Raw genomic sequence first — 13,844 nt, 5'->3', positions numbered from 1 at the left:
TGTGAGTACCTCCAAGATAGCGCTTCCCCGTCCATGCTGAAGTTCTCTTCACTTCTCTCCACGTGGTGAATTTTTGAGCCAACAGTGCCATCTAGTGGTGTATTCCTGTATAACACCATCTAATACTAATTCTACTGTTCCTGCAATTCTTTATGGCCAAACCTTGCTTTTTATTCCTATTGGTATAAATATTGTACCGGGTGAACGTACCGTGTGACCGTTAACCCATAAAAGGCAAATTGAGCTACGGATCTCTTACGCCAACTGAAATAGCTCTCCAGAATACCTCTGCAATCAGGCGAAGCAATCCTGACCAATTGGGACCCCAATATCTTCTATGCTGGCACATCTAAACCTATTAATGCGTACAACCGCGCAGAACACTGAGCAACTTCTTACCAATCGCTCACTTTTCCAGCGGTCATAGACCTCCGCATCAAATGGTTTAAATTACTCCAGCGGAAGAGAGGCCCACCCTCCTAATGTAAAGATCTGGTTCTTCTAAGGCCCCCTCTTGACCGACCTCACTCTCCCTACATAGGGCACAGGAATGGACTAATTCCTCATGGGACCCCAACCACAGAGACTACAACGCAAGATGCAGCCAAGTCAAATGGCTTCCAAATCTCAACCAACTAAAGTTTCCAATAAACCTACGCTGAGGAATAAACAGACACCTTTATCGTCCCAAATGGAGGAACAGGCTCCTGAGTCGCCACTCTCTTCGCAAGACTCTTCGCAAGAAATGATAACGGATGATATCACGCCACCAAACCTTTCACCTCCACACAGCCCGTCTCCTCAGCCACCCCAGGACAACGCACAGGCTGCGGCAGTGGCCCAAGAAGTGACCCGTCTACTGCTGCCACTGTTTGATAAAAGATTTGACGTCCTACACGCCTCCATTAACTCTGCAATGGCCCAGATCACCGCTAATACACAGAGGATCACAGATCTAGAAAACAGGGTGGTCACAGGAGAAACTAATATGGAGGCGGCGTTGGCCTCATTACGACAGTGCGAAGCCACAGAGACGCTGCTTAGAGAAAAACTGGAAGACCTGGAGAACAGGGATAGGAGAAACAATCTCCGATTTGTGGGAATTCCAGAGTCGGTGACTGGGGAGGCACTAACAGCTTATCTGGCACTAAAAATTCCGCAGGCCCTACAGCTTAACCTGCCAGCTGATCCTATGATAGTAGAGAGGGCGCACAGAATAGGACCACCCAGAGACCAAGGGGGGGGGTCGCCCTAGACCCGCAATTGCTAAATACGTCCACTGGGCCACCAAAGAAAAGATTCTCAGAGCTTACTGTAACCAACGACAAATGGTGATAGAAGGCCAGAGAATACTCATTTTCCAAGACTTTTCGGCATTGGTGACACAGAAAAGAAAAGCGTTTGTGGGAATATGCAGCTACCTCCATGACCGTGGCATTCGCTTCCAGCTCCTGTACCCGGCAAGGCTGCGAGTCCAACACGAGGGACGCACACACCTGTTTGACGACCCAGCGGACGCCAGAAGATTCTTCGGCCAACCAGATGCGGGATGAACATTCGTCACACATTGGGGGGAGAACCTCCTAATTTCAATTGGTCTGTGTTTCTGCCTTTTGAATTGCACTTGAATGCCCTACCAAGGGATGCCACTTGACATCCACTAATGTTTATCTTTGTATATTACAAGTTGTGTTTTGTGTTTCAGATTGTTAACTGTGATGCTCGGGACTTGGGGCCCCCTTCTCTACCGCGTAACGCCACTCTTGCTCGCTCGCTGGGACGGGTGGGAGAGGACCTCAATGTGACTGACCCTTCCGATGACTACCGTATACCCCCTTGGCCAGATGAGTACCACACTTGAATCCACCACACCCACCTACAACACCTCACCACATTTAAAACTGCTCACATGGAATGTGGCAGGGTTAAATACCCCAACTAAGAGAAGGAAAGTTGTGACACACCTTAAACGGTTTAAACCCGACATTATATTTCTCCAAGAAACGCACTGGAAGAAATCCTCCCAGTCTACACTAAAAGCCCCTTGGCTCTCTGAGTGTCTGACAGCCTCACACACCTCTAAGTCCAGGGGAGTGGCGATTCTGTTCAGACGTGGACTAAAATATGAGATACAGGACTCATCAATAGATCCAGTGGGACGTTACCTCCTTCTGGACGTATTGATAGAAGGTGTACCATACTCCTTACTAAATATATATGCCCCCAATTCCCCGAGCCCGGCTTTTTTCACCAAAATATCAGGGATACTCACCAATCGAGTGTCACGCAGGCTCATAATGGCAGGAGATTTTAACGCCACATTAAATCCACACTTAGACAGATCACACCATAGACCACAAACCTCACCGGCTTCCCGCGCGATATTACAACTAATGGACCGGTTACACTTATGTGACATATGGAGAACGATTCACGACAACACTCGAGAATATAGCTGCTACTCCAAAACCCATGATTCATTCTCACGAATTGATCTGATTCTGACCTCCACCACTCTGTTGGATAATCTGCTGGATACCACTATACACCCGATATTAATTTCGGACCATGCACCTGTAACAGTCACTATTCAAGCCTTGCAACCGCAAATAAGATCCCGCCTATGGAGGTTCCCCACATACCTTTCTGAGTCAGAGGACTTTAGGACGTACCTCAAGGTCCAATGGACTAATTACTTGGATGACAATGACGTGCATCTCGAAGACACCCCATTGCTATGGGCAACCTCCAAGGCGGTTATGCGCGGGCATGTAATAGCTTACATGGCACACAAGAAAAAGATGGCGAGGGATCGCTTCAACACGTTACATTGCAACCTTCTGTCAGCTCAGAAAGCCCATTCAGAGTCCCTCACACCTCAAACAAAACAGGCGTTCATAGATGCCAAAACACTATTAGATACATTCGTCCAGGGTCAGGCACACTGGTTTACCCGGTGCATACAGAACAAATATTTCCGCTGGGGCAATAGGGCGGGATCCCTGCTAGCCTCCCTAACTAAACCTTTTAAAAGCACTAAACCAATTGCACGAATCAAGTGCCCTGAGACTGGCCGCCTCTACTCTACGACAGATGAAATAACTGAGGTCTTTTTTAAATATTACGAGGACCTTTATAGGGCCTCCCCCACAGACCAGGGGAGAAATCGATCCTTCTTGAACTCCCTGTCCATGCCCTCCCTATCTGAAGAACAAAAACATATTTAGACGCTGACATTACTGAGGATGAGGTGAAACAAGCCATTTCAGAATCTCACAATCACAAAACACCAGGGCCTGACGGCCTAACTGCGGAATATTACAAGATGTTAGCACCAGAGATTATTCCAACCCTGACCACGTTGTACACACAAATGTACAAAGAGGGTGTGGAGGTAGACAGATTTACCGAATCTAGGGTGATAGTGATTCCCAAACCAAATAAGGATCCTGACCTACCACAATCCTACAGGCCAATAACCTTAATGAACCAAGACTACAAATTTTTTGCTAAAATCATTGCAAATAGATTGCAAACCTTTATTCCGACCCTAATCCACCCCACCCAGATGGGTTTCACACAAGGGAGACATGCAGTTAACAATGTCCGCAGAGTAGTAGCAGCCACAGTCGCGGCTCAGGACCCCACACAACCACAAATACTCCTTCTCGGCTTAGATGCCGAGAAGGCTTTCGACAAGGTGTCTTGGTCCTTCCTGCAAACCGTCCTAGATATCCGCGGCTTTGGCAACGGATTTAGGCAATTCATAACTAATACATATACCGATGTCACAACTATGATAACTATTAACGGGAAAAACTCGGGAGTCCTCGACCTCTTTAGGGGTACGAGACAAGGATGCCCCCTTTCCCCAATCTTGTTTAATCTGTCCCTGGATCCGCTCCTATACCATCTTCAATCCACGCATAGTTTTCGTGGGGTGACGATAGGTAACACGGAAATGAGAACGGCAGCATTTGCAGACGATGTCCTGCTGATGATCTCCGACCCCAAAAATTCACTTGAAATTTTATTGGCTGAGATCCAGGATATTGGTACTTTATCAGGATATACCATTAACCTGGACAAAACGGAGGCACTACTAGTGAGCGGACCTGGGAGGCCGATATGGACAAGGGCGTTCCCATTTTCATGGAACGATAAGACCATAACATACCTAGGGGTTTCTATCCCCAGAAAACCATCGCAATTGTATAACTGTAACATAGGACCCTATCTCTCTTCTCTGGAGTCTACCCTGGCGACCTGGAAACATTTCACACTCTCATATGTGGGGAGGACAAACCTTCTTAAAATGTCAGAGTTTCCCAGGCTATTGTATATCCTCCAAATGCTGCCCATCTGCCTTAGGCCTAAAGACGAAAAAAGGATATAGGATGTTTGTCTGGAATGGGAGGCGCCCTAGAATAGCTTGGCACATACTACAACAACCAAAATTAAATGGGGGCCTAAACTTTCCTAATATTAGATTATACAATATTGCGGCTCTGATGAGAGTGGTACGAGACTGGCTACACTCTACGTCGAAATACACTCTGGTTACGCTGGACCAAGCCTTTATTCCACATATAGCACTACCGAACCTACTGCATATCTCATTCGGAAATCTCCCTCAAATAGTAAAAACGAATCCTCTCCTCATGACAACATGGCGGGCATGGTGCAGGGCAAGAGTTCTGTGTAAATTACATGCATCATTTTCGGTGCATCTGACACTAGTAAGGAACCCCTCATTTCAGAACGGATCTTCCCACTCAACGTTCAAATGCTGGCAATCGCAAGGCATCACCAACATTGACAAACTTATAAGCACGCAAACACGAATGGTTAAACCACTCCAGGACTTGCAGAAGGAATACCCACACATAGTTTTTCCCTTTTTCCCATACTTACAAGCAAAAAGCTATATCAATGAAGTGATTTCCGCCTTGACGGAACGTGAGTGGAGTCCATACTTTAAAAAATGGTTCTCGAATCCCAATGAGGGGAAGAAACAAATTTCAACAAATTACAAATTCCTCCATGTACCAATTGACTATTCCACATCCACAGTTCCCATGACTAGATGGCAGACAGAGGTACCACAAGCCACCCCATCAGTGATACTCCGGGCACTGGAATTCTCATACAAACATTTACCTGTAGCAAGATACACAGAGATGATCCTACAAATCTGTCATAGATCATATCTGACTCCGAGAAGGGGGTTTAGAATGGGTATATATGACACCACCAATTGCTTTAAATGCGGGACTTTGGACGCTGGACTTTACCATTGTCTATGGGACTGTCCAATGATAAGAAAGTTCTGGGACAGAGTCATCACCTTCACTAACGCACACTTGACCAATTTTACCCCACGCGACCCACTTTGGGCGCTGTTCGGTTATTTGGATAAGGACAAATACAACTGCACCCCGGGATGTAGGAAACTGCTACACTTTGTGGCAGCGGCGGGCACCAAGGCAATTTTGCAAGTCTGGCTTCAGCCCACAATTCCCCCTTTTAAATTATTCTTGGAGAAACTATCTTATATCATGCGCATGGACTGGGTGGAGGCGTCACACCAAAAAGACAAAAAAGTAGAACATTTCTTTCAGGTGTGGGAAAGCTTTATTAATATACTGCCGTTACATATCCGTAAGGCCATACACGAATGCTTTTCGGGGACCACATGGTTTCTGCAACAGATGACAGCTGGCGAAGAACCGGTTCTACTATCCTGATTGGGGGGTGGGGGGGGGGATCATTGAGCCCAAACAGTCCCGAGCATCTCCGTTTTTGTTCTAGTCTTTTCTTTATTTGTCTGTGTCGTTCTCTAATTCACTACTACAGGGTACAATAGGAATGAGACAATATCAGGGCATCTACCCCGGGAGCCCACTGGGGATCATATCAGTCTATAATATTAAGGCTCACTCGGGGATGGCGGCTATTGTATCCCACGGAGGCGGACGGCTAATACTGACAGCTTAGTTGGGTTTTTGTCAGCCTCTGTATGTTCATGGACACTACAACTGGTAAATTACTTTGCACTTGTAAGAATGGATACCAATGGTAGCAGTGCGACACTGCCTTTGTTTGTATGTTTATTCTTTAAATATTTGAAAACTTAATAAAAACAGTTAAAAAAAAAAAAATGTCCGTACTATTAAAATATAAGATAATTTTTTTTTAAATACGGCGAATTGGCGAATTTGACATTTTTTGCATTGCTTCTCTTACCCACAAAATTTTTATAAAATGTAATAAAAAAGTTACACACACTCCAAAATGCTATCAATAAAAACTACATATTGTCCCGCAAATGAGCCCCTATACAACTCAGTAGGTATAAATTTATTTTTACACTATTTAACCACTTCCCATCTGGGCCATTTGCCCCCTTCCTGACCAGGCCTAATTTTGAAAAACTGACAAATCTCACTCTATGTGGTAATAACTTTGGAACGCCTTTACTTATCCAAGTCATTCAGAGATTGTTTTCTCGTGACACATTGTACTTCATGATAGTCAATATATTTCACATTTATTTATGAAAAAATTCCAAATTTATGCAAAATTTTGAAAAATTTGCAATTTTCTAAATTTCAATTTCTCTGCTTTTAAAACAGAAACTGATACCTCATAAAATATTTATTACTTAACATTCCCCATATGTCTACTTTATGTTGGCATCATTTTGGAAATGGCATTTTATTTTTTTAGGATGTTAGAAGGCTTAGAAGTTTAGAAGCAATTCTTCAAATTTTTTAGAAAATTGGCAAAACCCACTTTTTAAGGACCAGTTCAGGTCTGAAGTCACTTTGTGGGGCCTACATAGTGGCTACCCCCATCAATGACCCCATTGTAGAAACTACACCCCTCAAGTTACTTAAAACCAATTTTACAAACTTTGTTGACCCTTTAGGCGTTTCACAAGAATTAAAGGAAAATATAGATCAAATTTTTAAATTTAACTTTTTGGGCAGATTTTCCATTTTAATCCAATTTTTTCTTTAACACATTGATGGTTAACAGCCAAACAAAACTCAATATTTATTACCCAGACTCTGCGGTTTACAGAAACACCCCACATGTGGTCATAAACCGCTGTATGGGCACACAGCAGGGTGCAGAAGAAAAGGAACTCCACATGGTTTTTAGATGCCATGTCCCATTTGAAGCCCCCCTGATGCACCCTTACAGTAGAAACTCCCAAGAAGTGACCCCATTTTAGAAACTAGGGGATAAGTTGCCAGTTTTATTGGTACTATTTTTGGGTACATATGATTTTTTGATCATTCATTATAACACTTTATGGGGCAAGGTGACCAAAAAATTGGTTGTTTTAGCACAGTTTTTATTTATTTATTTATTTATTTATTTTTACAGCGTTTACCTGAGGGGTTTGGTCAAGTTACATTTTTATAGAGCAGATTGTTACGGACGTGGCGATACCTAATATGTATACTTTTTCTTATTTATTAAAGTTTTACACAATAATAGCATTTTTGAAACAATTTTTTTTTTAACGTGTCCATGTTCTGAGAGCTATTTTCAATTTTTTTTTATTTTTATTTTTTATAGCTTTTCTTATGTAGGGGCTCATTTTTTTGCCGGATAAGGTGACGGTTTTATTGGTACCATTTTGTGGGACACCTTTTTGATCACTTGGTGTTGCACTTTTTGTGATGTAAGGTGACAAAAATTGCTTGTTTTGACACTTTTTTTTTTAAATTTTTATTTTTTTATATGCTGTTCACCCGAGGGGTTAGGTCATGTGATATTTTTATAGAGCTGATACCTATACCTAATATGTATACTTTTCTTTATTTCACTTTACTTTAACACAATAATAGCATTTTTGAAACCAAAAAAATTATGTTTTAGTGTCTCCATGTTCTAAGAGCTAAAGTTTTTTTTATTTTTTTTGAGAAATTGTTATGTAGGGGCTCATTTTTTGCAGGATGAGGTTACGGTTTTATTGGTACCATTTTGTGGGACATACGCCTTTTTGATCACTTGGTGTTGCACTTTTAGTGATGTAAGGCTACTTTCACAATTGCGGCAGGACAGATCCGGCAGGCTGGTCTCCCTGTCGGATCTGTCCTTCCGCTGTTTCGCCGGACCGCCGCTCCGTCGCCATTGACTATAATGGGCACAGGGGCGGCGCTCCGGCGCCGTACGGCAGCGCACGGCGAAAGGCCGCCGGACTAAAAGTCCTGCATGTCCGACTTTTTAGTCTGGTGGTCTCTGACCACATACTGCCGTACTGCGCCGGAGCCCCGTCCCCATTATAGTCAATGGGGACGGAGCGGCGAAACAGAGGAAGGACGGATCCGACAGGGAGACCAGTAGCCTAAGGTGACAAAAATTGCTTGTTTTGACACTTTTTTTTTTTTTTTTTTTTACGGTGTTCACCCGAGGGGTTAGGTCATGTGATATTTTTATAGAGCTGTTTTTTACAGACGCGGCAATACTTAATGTGTATACTTTTTTATTTATTTCACTTTAACACAATAATAGCATTTTTGAAACCAAAAAAATGATGTTTTAGTGTCTCCATGTTCTAAGAGCTATAGTTCTTTATACTTTTTTTTTTAGAGATTTTCTTATGTAGAGGCTCATTTTTTGTGGGATGAGTTGACTGTTTTATTGGTACCATTTTGTGGGACATACACCTTTTTGATCACTTGGTGTTGCACTTTTTGTGATGTAAGGTGACAAAAATTGCTTTTTTTGACAGTTATTTTTAAAAAAAATTTATGGTGTTTATTGGACTGGGTCGATTATGTGATATATTTATAGAGCCGACCGTCACGGACGCGTCAATACCAAATATGTCTATTTTATTTAATTTTTTCTATTTTTTTTATTCCTTACTTGGGGAATTTTTTTTTTACATGTGAATTTTTTTATTTTATTTTTTTACACTTTTCGTCCCCCATATCATACAGGTCATACAAGACATCTGGGGGAAATTTACTTCAATTTAATTTTATTTTTTTCACTGTTGATTTCTCCTGTAACTGGGACTGACATAGTAGCCCCAGTTACAGGAGAAATACACCCCCTTCCCCTAAGAGAGGCTGTACAGCAGAATACTGTGCTGTACAGCCTCAGTGCAGGGCTGATCGAGGTTTGTGGACGACCTCACACAGCTCCTGCACTCTCCGGTCCCGGCGGTCACATGACCGCCGGGCCCGGAACTGGAAGCGCATAGGACACCTGGGCACTGTCCCTGCCTTCTCTAAGGGTTGCCCTGCTGTCACTGACAGTGGGCAACCCGATCAGCAGCTGCACGATAAGCGTGCAGCTGCAGTTTCTGAATGGACGTTCTGGAAGTCAATTCAGAAATAGAGAACCACCTCCCGGACGTTTATAGTCAACGTGCGGACAGGAGGTGGTTAGACATAAAAAGAACTATACATATAGGGTATTATTGTAATCGTACTGACCTGGAGAATGAAGGGCATGGGTCGGTTTTGCTGCAAACAGAACACCATGGGTACAAAACCCGTAAAACGGTAAAGGAATTGTGTTTGTTTTCCAATTCCACCAAATTTTTTTCCCGCTTCCCACTACACTGTATGCCGTATTAAATGGTGGCTTTTGAAAGTGCAACTTCTCCGGCAAAAAAATAAGCCCTCATACAGGGTATCCATAATTGGTATCGCCACATCTGAAAAGGTCCCAAATATTAAAATACCACATTTATTACATTCGGTGACATCCTAGTGAAAAAATTGTTTTTTGGTCTCTTGCTCCCCCAAAAAACTGAATAAAAAATGTTCAAAATATCACACATACATAAAAATTATATTAATAAAAAACTGCAGCTCAACCCGCAAACAAATGCTCACACCGCTCCACTAGTTGAAAAATAAAAAACGTTATAGGCATCAGAAACTGGCAACACAAAGCAATTTTTTTATAGTAATAAAACATCAAACAACCAAATTTATATAATTGTCATTATCACTGTAATCATACAGACCTGCCTTATAAACTTAAAGGGGTTATCCAAACCTGTAAACCCCCTCTACAATGCCCAGGCCCCTCATACAGAGAATACTTACATGGTCCCAGAATCCTGTGTCCTGGATCCCTCCACGGCCGTCGCTGCATCAACCCATTATGCAGCTCACAACATCCGACAGGGGGATGCAGTGGATGGCCGTGGAGGGATCTGGAAGGACACAGGCGTTGGGGACTAGGTAACTGAAAATCCAGTTTATTTGGTATGCAAATGAGCCAAGTAAGGTGTTATTCTAGCACGAAGGAGTCCAGGCATGCCTTCATCTAGTGCCCAAGCCCACCTCCTCTCCACTCTCACATGACGCTCCCTGCAACGAGGTGTCCATCCCTTTTACTTGCTGCGTCGCCTCTAACTCTTGCATATATATGGCAGTGCCGAACACTGCCTGCGCACTATTTGTCCTGCTGAGGGCATCAGCCTCAACTCTAAACTGGGAATGTGCCGAGCCCAGTGACATATTCAGCCTATGCTGGAAAGGAAGAAGAAGCACATCACTTACATCTACATGATAAAATTAGACAACCCCTTTAAAAAGTACAACTTGTCTGGCACAAAACAAGCCCTCATATGTCGAAGAAAAAATATATAGAATAACAAAAAACATTTTACTTGGTCATTAAGGGGGTGATTCTAAGAATTCCTTCTGTATAATTATTCTGCATCTCTTTGGTTATTCACTATAAATATGAATTCTGTTGTAGGTATATTTAATAATTGGTAAAGATTATCCTTTCCTCCTGAGAGATCTTCTTGCATCCAATGAATTGGCCAAAATCTTTGGTCAAACTGTGGTAAGTACATTTGAAAGTCCAAGGATCTGTCTATCATAGAAACCTTGATGCATTTACAGATCTGTCGTACAACAGATGCCATTGCTGCCTTTATAATATGCTACCTGCAGGTTTCATTGCATGGTGAGAAATTCTTTTTAAAGGGCATCTGTCAGCAGATTAACAGGGCCAGGCAGTGCTGATGTTTTCACATGGCAATCTGGGGCCTAATGAAGGCCCCAGGCCTGCCTGCATTGTATATCTAGCGGGCTGCACCTCTTTAGCACAGCCTGCTGGTGTTTATCAATATAGCACTCACAGTTTAATGCACTGTACTACATAAGCCATACAATGTATTATATAAGCAATCAGAAGATCATCTGTTAAAGTCCCCTTGTGGGACAAGTAAGTGGTTAAAAAAAAAATATACAAAATACAGCGCTCACATGGAGCGGCCTAGTGACGTCACTATACGAGCTACGGATCGCTACAGGTGCCAAGCTTTCAACGCGTTTCAGACAATGCGTTGTCCTTCATCAGGGAATAGATCTGGCGCTTATCGATACCACCCTTTTATACCTACTTAATTTGCCTTCCTTATCTCTTCATGTACCACGCCTTACTTTCAACAGTACTGTTCTTCTCATTGTACATGCATCTCTCTCATTTAGTCAAAAGCAAACAACTCTATTTCCATATTTAGACCCTTTGGTGCCAATGTGTCCATATTAAAAATCCACTTTGTTTCTGTTCTTGACATGCTGTTTAATGTAATCTCCTCCCCATTCATCTATCTTTACTATTTCCAACCCATAGAATATTGACCCTTCAAACTTGCCTTCATGTTTATCTATATAATGCCTTGATAATGGGTGCCCCTTAAATTTTCTCTGGATGTTATGTACATGTTCTCCCATTCTCTTCTTTAATTGTCTCTTTGTACATCCAATACAAACCTTGTTGCAGGGGCATATAATTGCATATATTACCCCCTGACTGTTGTATGTTATATATTCTATAATATCATATATGTATGAACCGTCTATTTTTTGTATCTGAAGTAAAAAAAACAACAACTTCAGATACAAGAGATAATTTAGATATAAGAGACAATGGTGCCATTACAAACTAAAACTTGCCCCGCTAAAAACATCAATGGAAAAATAATAAAACTCTTGAAATGCTACAATGTAAAAATGAAATAAATCACGTGCTCATTAACCCCTTAAGGACACGGACATATTTCACCTTAAGGACCAGGCAATTTTTTGCATATCTGACCAGTGTCATTTTGTGTGAATAACTTTAAAGCGCTTTTACTTATCCAGGCCATTCTGAGATAGTTTTTTTTTAAATCACATCTTGTACTTCATGACACTGGTAAAATGGAGTAAAAAAAAAAATAATCATTTTTATTTATTAAAAAAATACCAAAAAATTGGAAAAAATAGCAAAGTTCCAAATTTCAATTTCTCTACTTTTATAATAGATAGTAATACCTCCAAAAATAGTTATTATTTCACATTCTGTCTACTTCATGTTTGGATCATTTTGGGAATGCCATTTTATTTTTTGGGGACTTAGAAGTTTAGAGGCAAATCTTGAAATTTTTCTGAAAATTTCTAAAACCCACTTTTTCAGGACCAGTTCAGGTCTGAAGTCACTTTGTGAGGCTTACATAATAGAAACCACCCTAAAATTACCCCATTTTACAAACTACACCCCTCAAGGTATTCAAAACTGATTTTACAAACTTTGTTAACTCTTTAGGTGTTCCACAAGAATTAATGGAAAATAGAGATAACATTTCATTATTTTACTTTTTTGGCAGATTTTCCATATTAATCATTTTTTTGCAGTTACAAAGCAAGGGTTAACAGCCAAACAAAACTCAATATTTATGGCTCTGATTCTGTAGTTTACAGAAACACCCCATATGTGGTCGTAAACTGCTGTATGGGCACATGGCAGGGTGCAGAAGGAAAGGAATGCTATACGGTTTTTGGAAGGCTGATTTTACTGGACTGGTTTTTTGACACCATGTCCCATTTGAAGCCCCCCTGATGCACCCCTAGAGTAGAAACTCCAAAAAAGTTACCCCATTTTGGAAACTACGGGATAGGGTGGCAGTTTTGTTGGTACTATTTTAGGGTACATATAATTTTTGGTTGCTCTAAATTACACTTTTTGTGAGACAAGGTAACAAGAAATAGCTGTTTGGGCACTGTTTTTTATTTTTATGTTATTTACAACATTCATCTGACAGGTTAGATCATGTGGTATTTTTATAGAGCAGGTTGTCATGGACGCGACAATACCAAATATGACAACTTTTTTTGTTATTTGTTTCAGTTTTACATAACAAAGCATAAAAAAAAAAAATCTTTCTGAAAGCCGTATTTTTTTTTTTTTTTTTTTTGGGGCGACTGTCTTGTGTAGGGGCTCATATTTTTATTTATTTTTTCGGTGTGAGATGACGGTTTGATTGGCACTATTTTGGGGTGCGTATGACTTTTTGATCGCTTGCTATTACACTTTTTGTGATGTAAGGTGAAAAATTCTTCCCGCCCTTCTCCCCTCCCCCAGTCACCTGCTGAGCCACCGGTCTTGAGACTGCCTTAACCCTTCATGGCCACCCACCATTCTTAGCCCGGCACCTGATTACCTGGGGCTCTTTCCCTAAGTACACTGTGCATGAGTGGAGGATTTAACCCCTTCCTGCCTCTTGTCATTGAGGCCGGCTTCCTAGTTAAAAAAAATAAAATAATAATAAAGAAAATGTGCGTCCATTTGGGTCCCCCTCCTCAACCTCAGTGCCACCCGGTCTGTGTGGTCCCACACTGGGCCTGTGTCCTATCTCGGGTAAGGGGGACCTCGCATAGTTCCCAATCCGGCCTCCAGGGCCATTTTGGTTGATGATTCTCCACCTGCGCAATCCAGTGAAAGACCACTGCAGGATCCCAATCCGTCCTACGGGGCCATTTGGTTGATGATTCTCCATCTGCGCAATCCAGTGAGGGACCACTGCAGGA

At 41.9% G+C, this 13,844-nt stretch overlaps 1 protein-coding gene across 6 annotated transcripts in view; it reads left to right on the top strand.

The window, feature by feature from the left end:
* Positions 1-13,844, top strand: part of ERMARD (ER membrane associated RNA degradation) — a 294,895-nt gene that overhangs the window by 80,419 nt on the left and 200,632 nt on the right. For 5 of the 6 annotated variants that reach the window (XM_044290348.1, XM_044290345.1, XM_044290347.1 and 2 more), the window contains one exon: positions 10,744-10,833. The exons of the other annotated variant lie outside the window; for it this stretch is intronic. In XM_044290348.1, coding sequence (XP_044146283.1) covers positions 10,744-10,833 — 90 coding nt within the window. The remainder of the gene's footprint in view (positions 1-10,743; positions 10,834-13,844) is intronic. 6 annotated transcript variants of the gene reach the window in all.

The sequence above is a fragment of the Bufo gargarizans genome, chromosome 4 (genome assembly GCF_014858855.1).
Source record: "Bufo gargarizans isolate SCDJY-AF-19 chromosome 4, ASM1485885v1, whole genome shotgun sequence".
In the NCBI taxonomy this organism is placed as follows: domain Eukaryota; kingdom Metazoa; phylum Chordata; class Amphibia; order Anura; family Bufonidae; genus Bufo; species Bufo gargarizans.
This window is presented reverse-complemented; position numbering and strand designations above follow the sequence as displayed.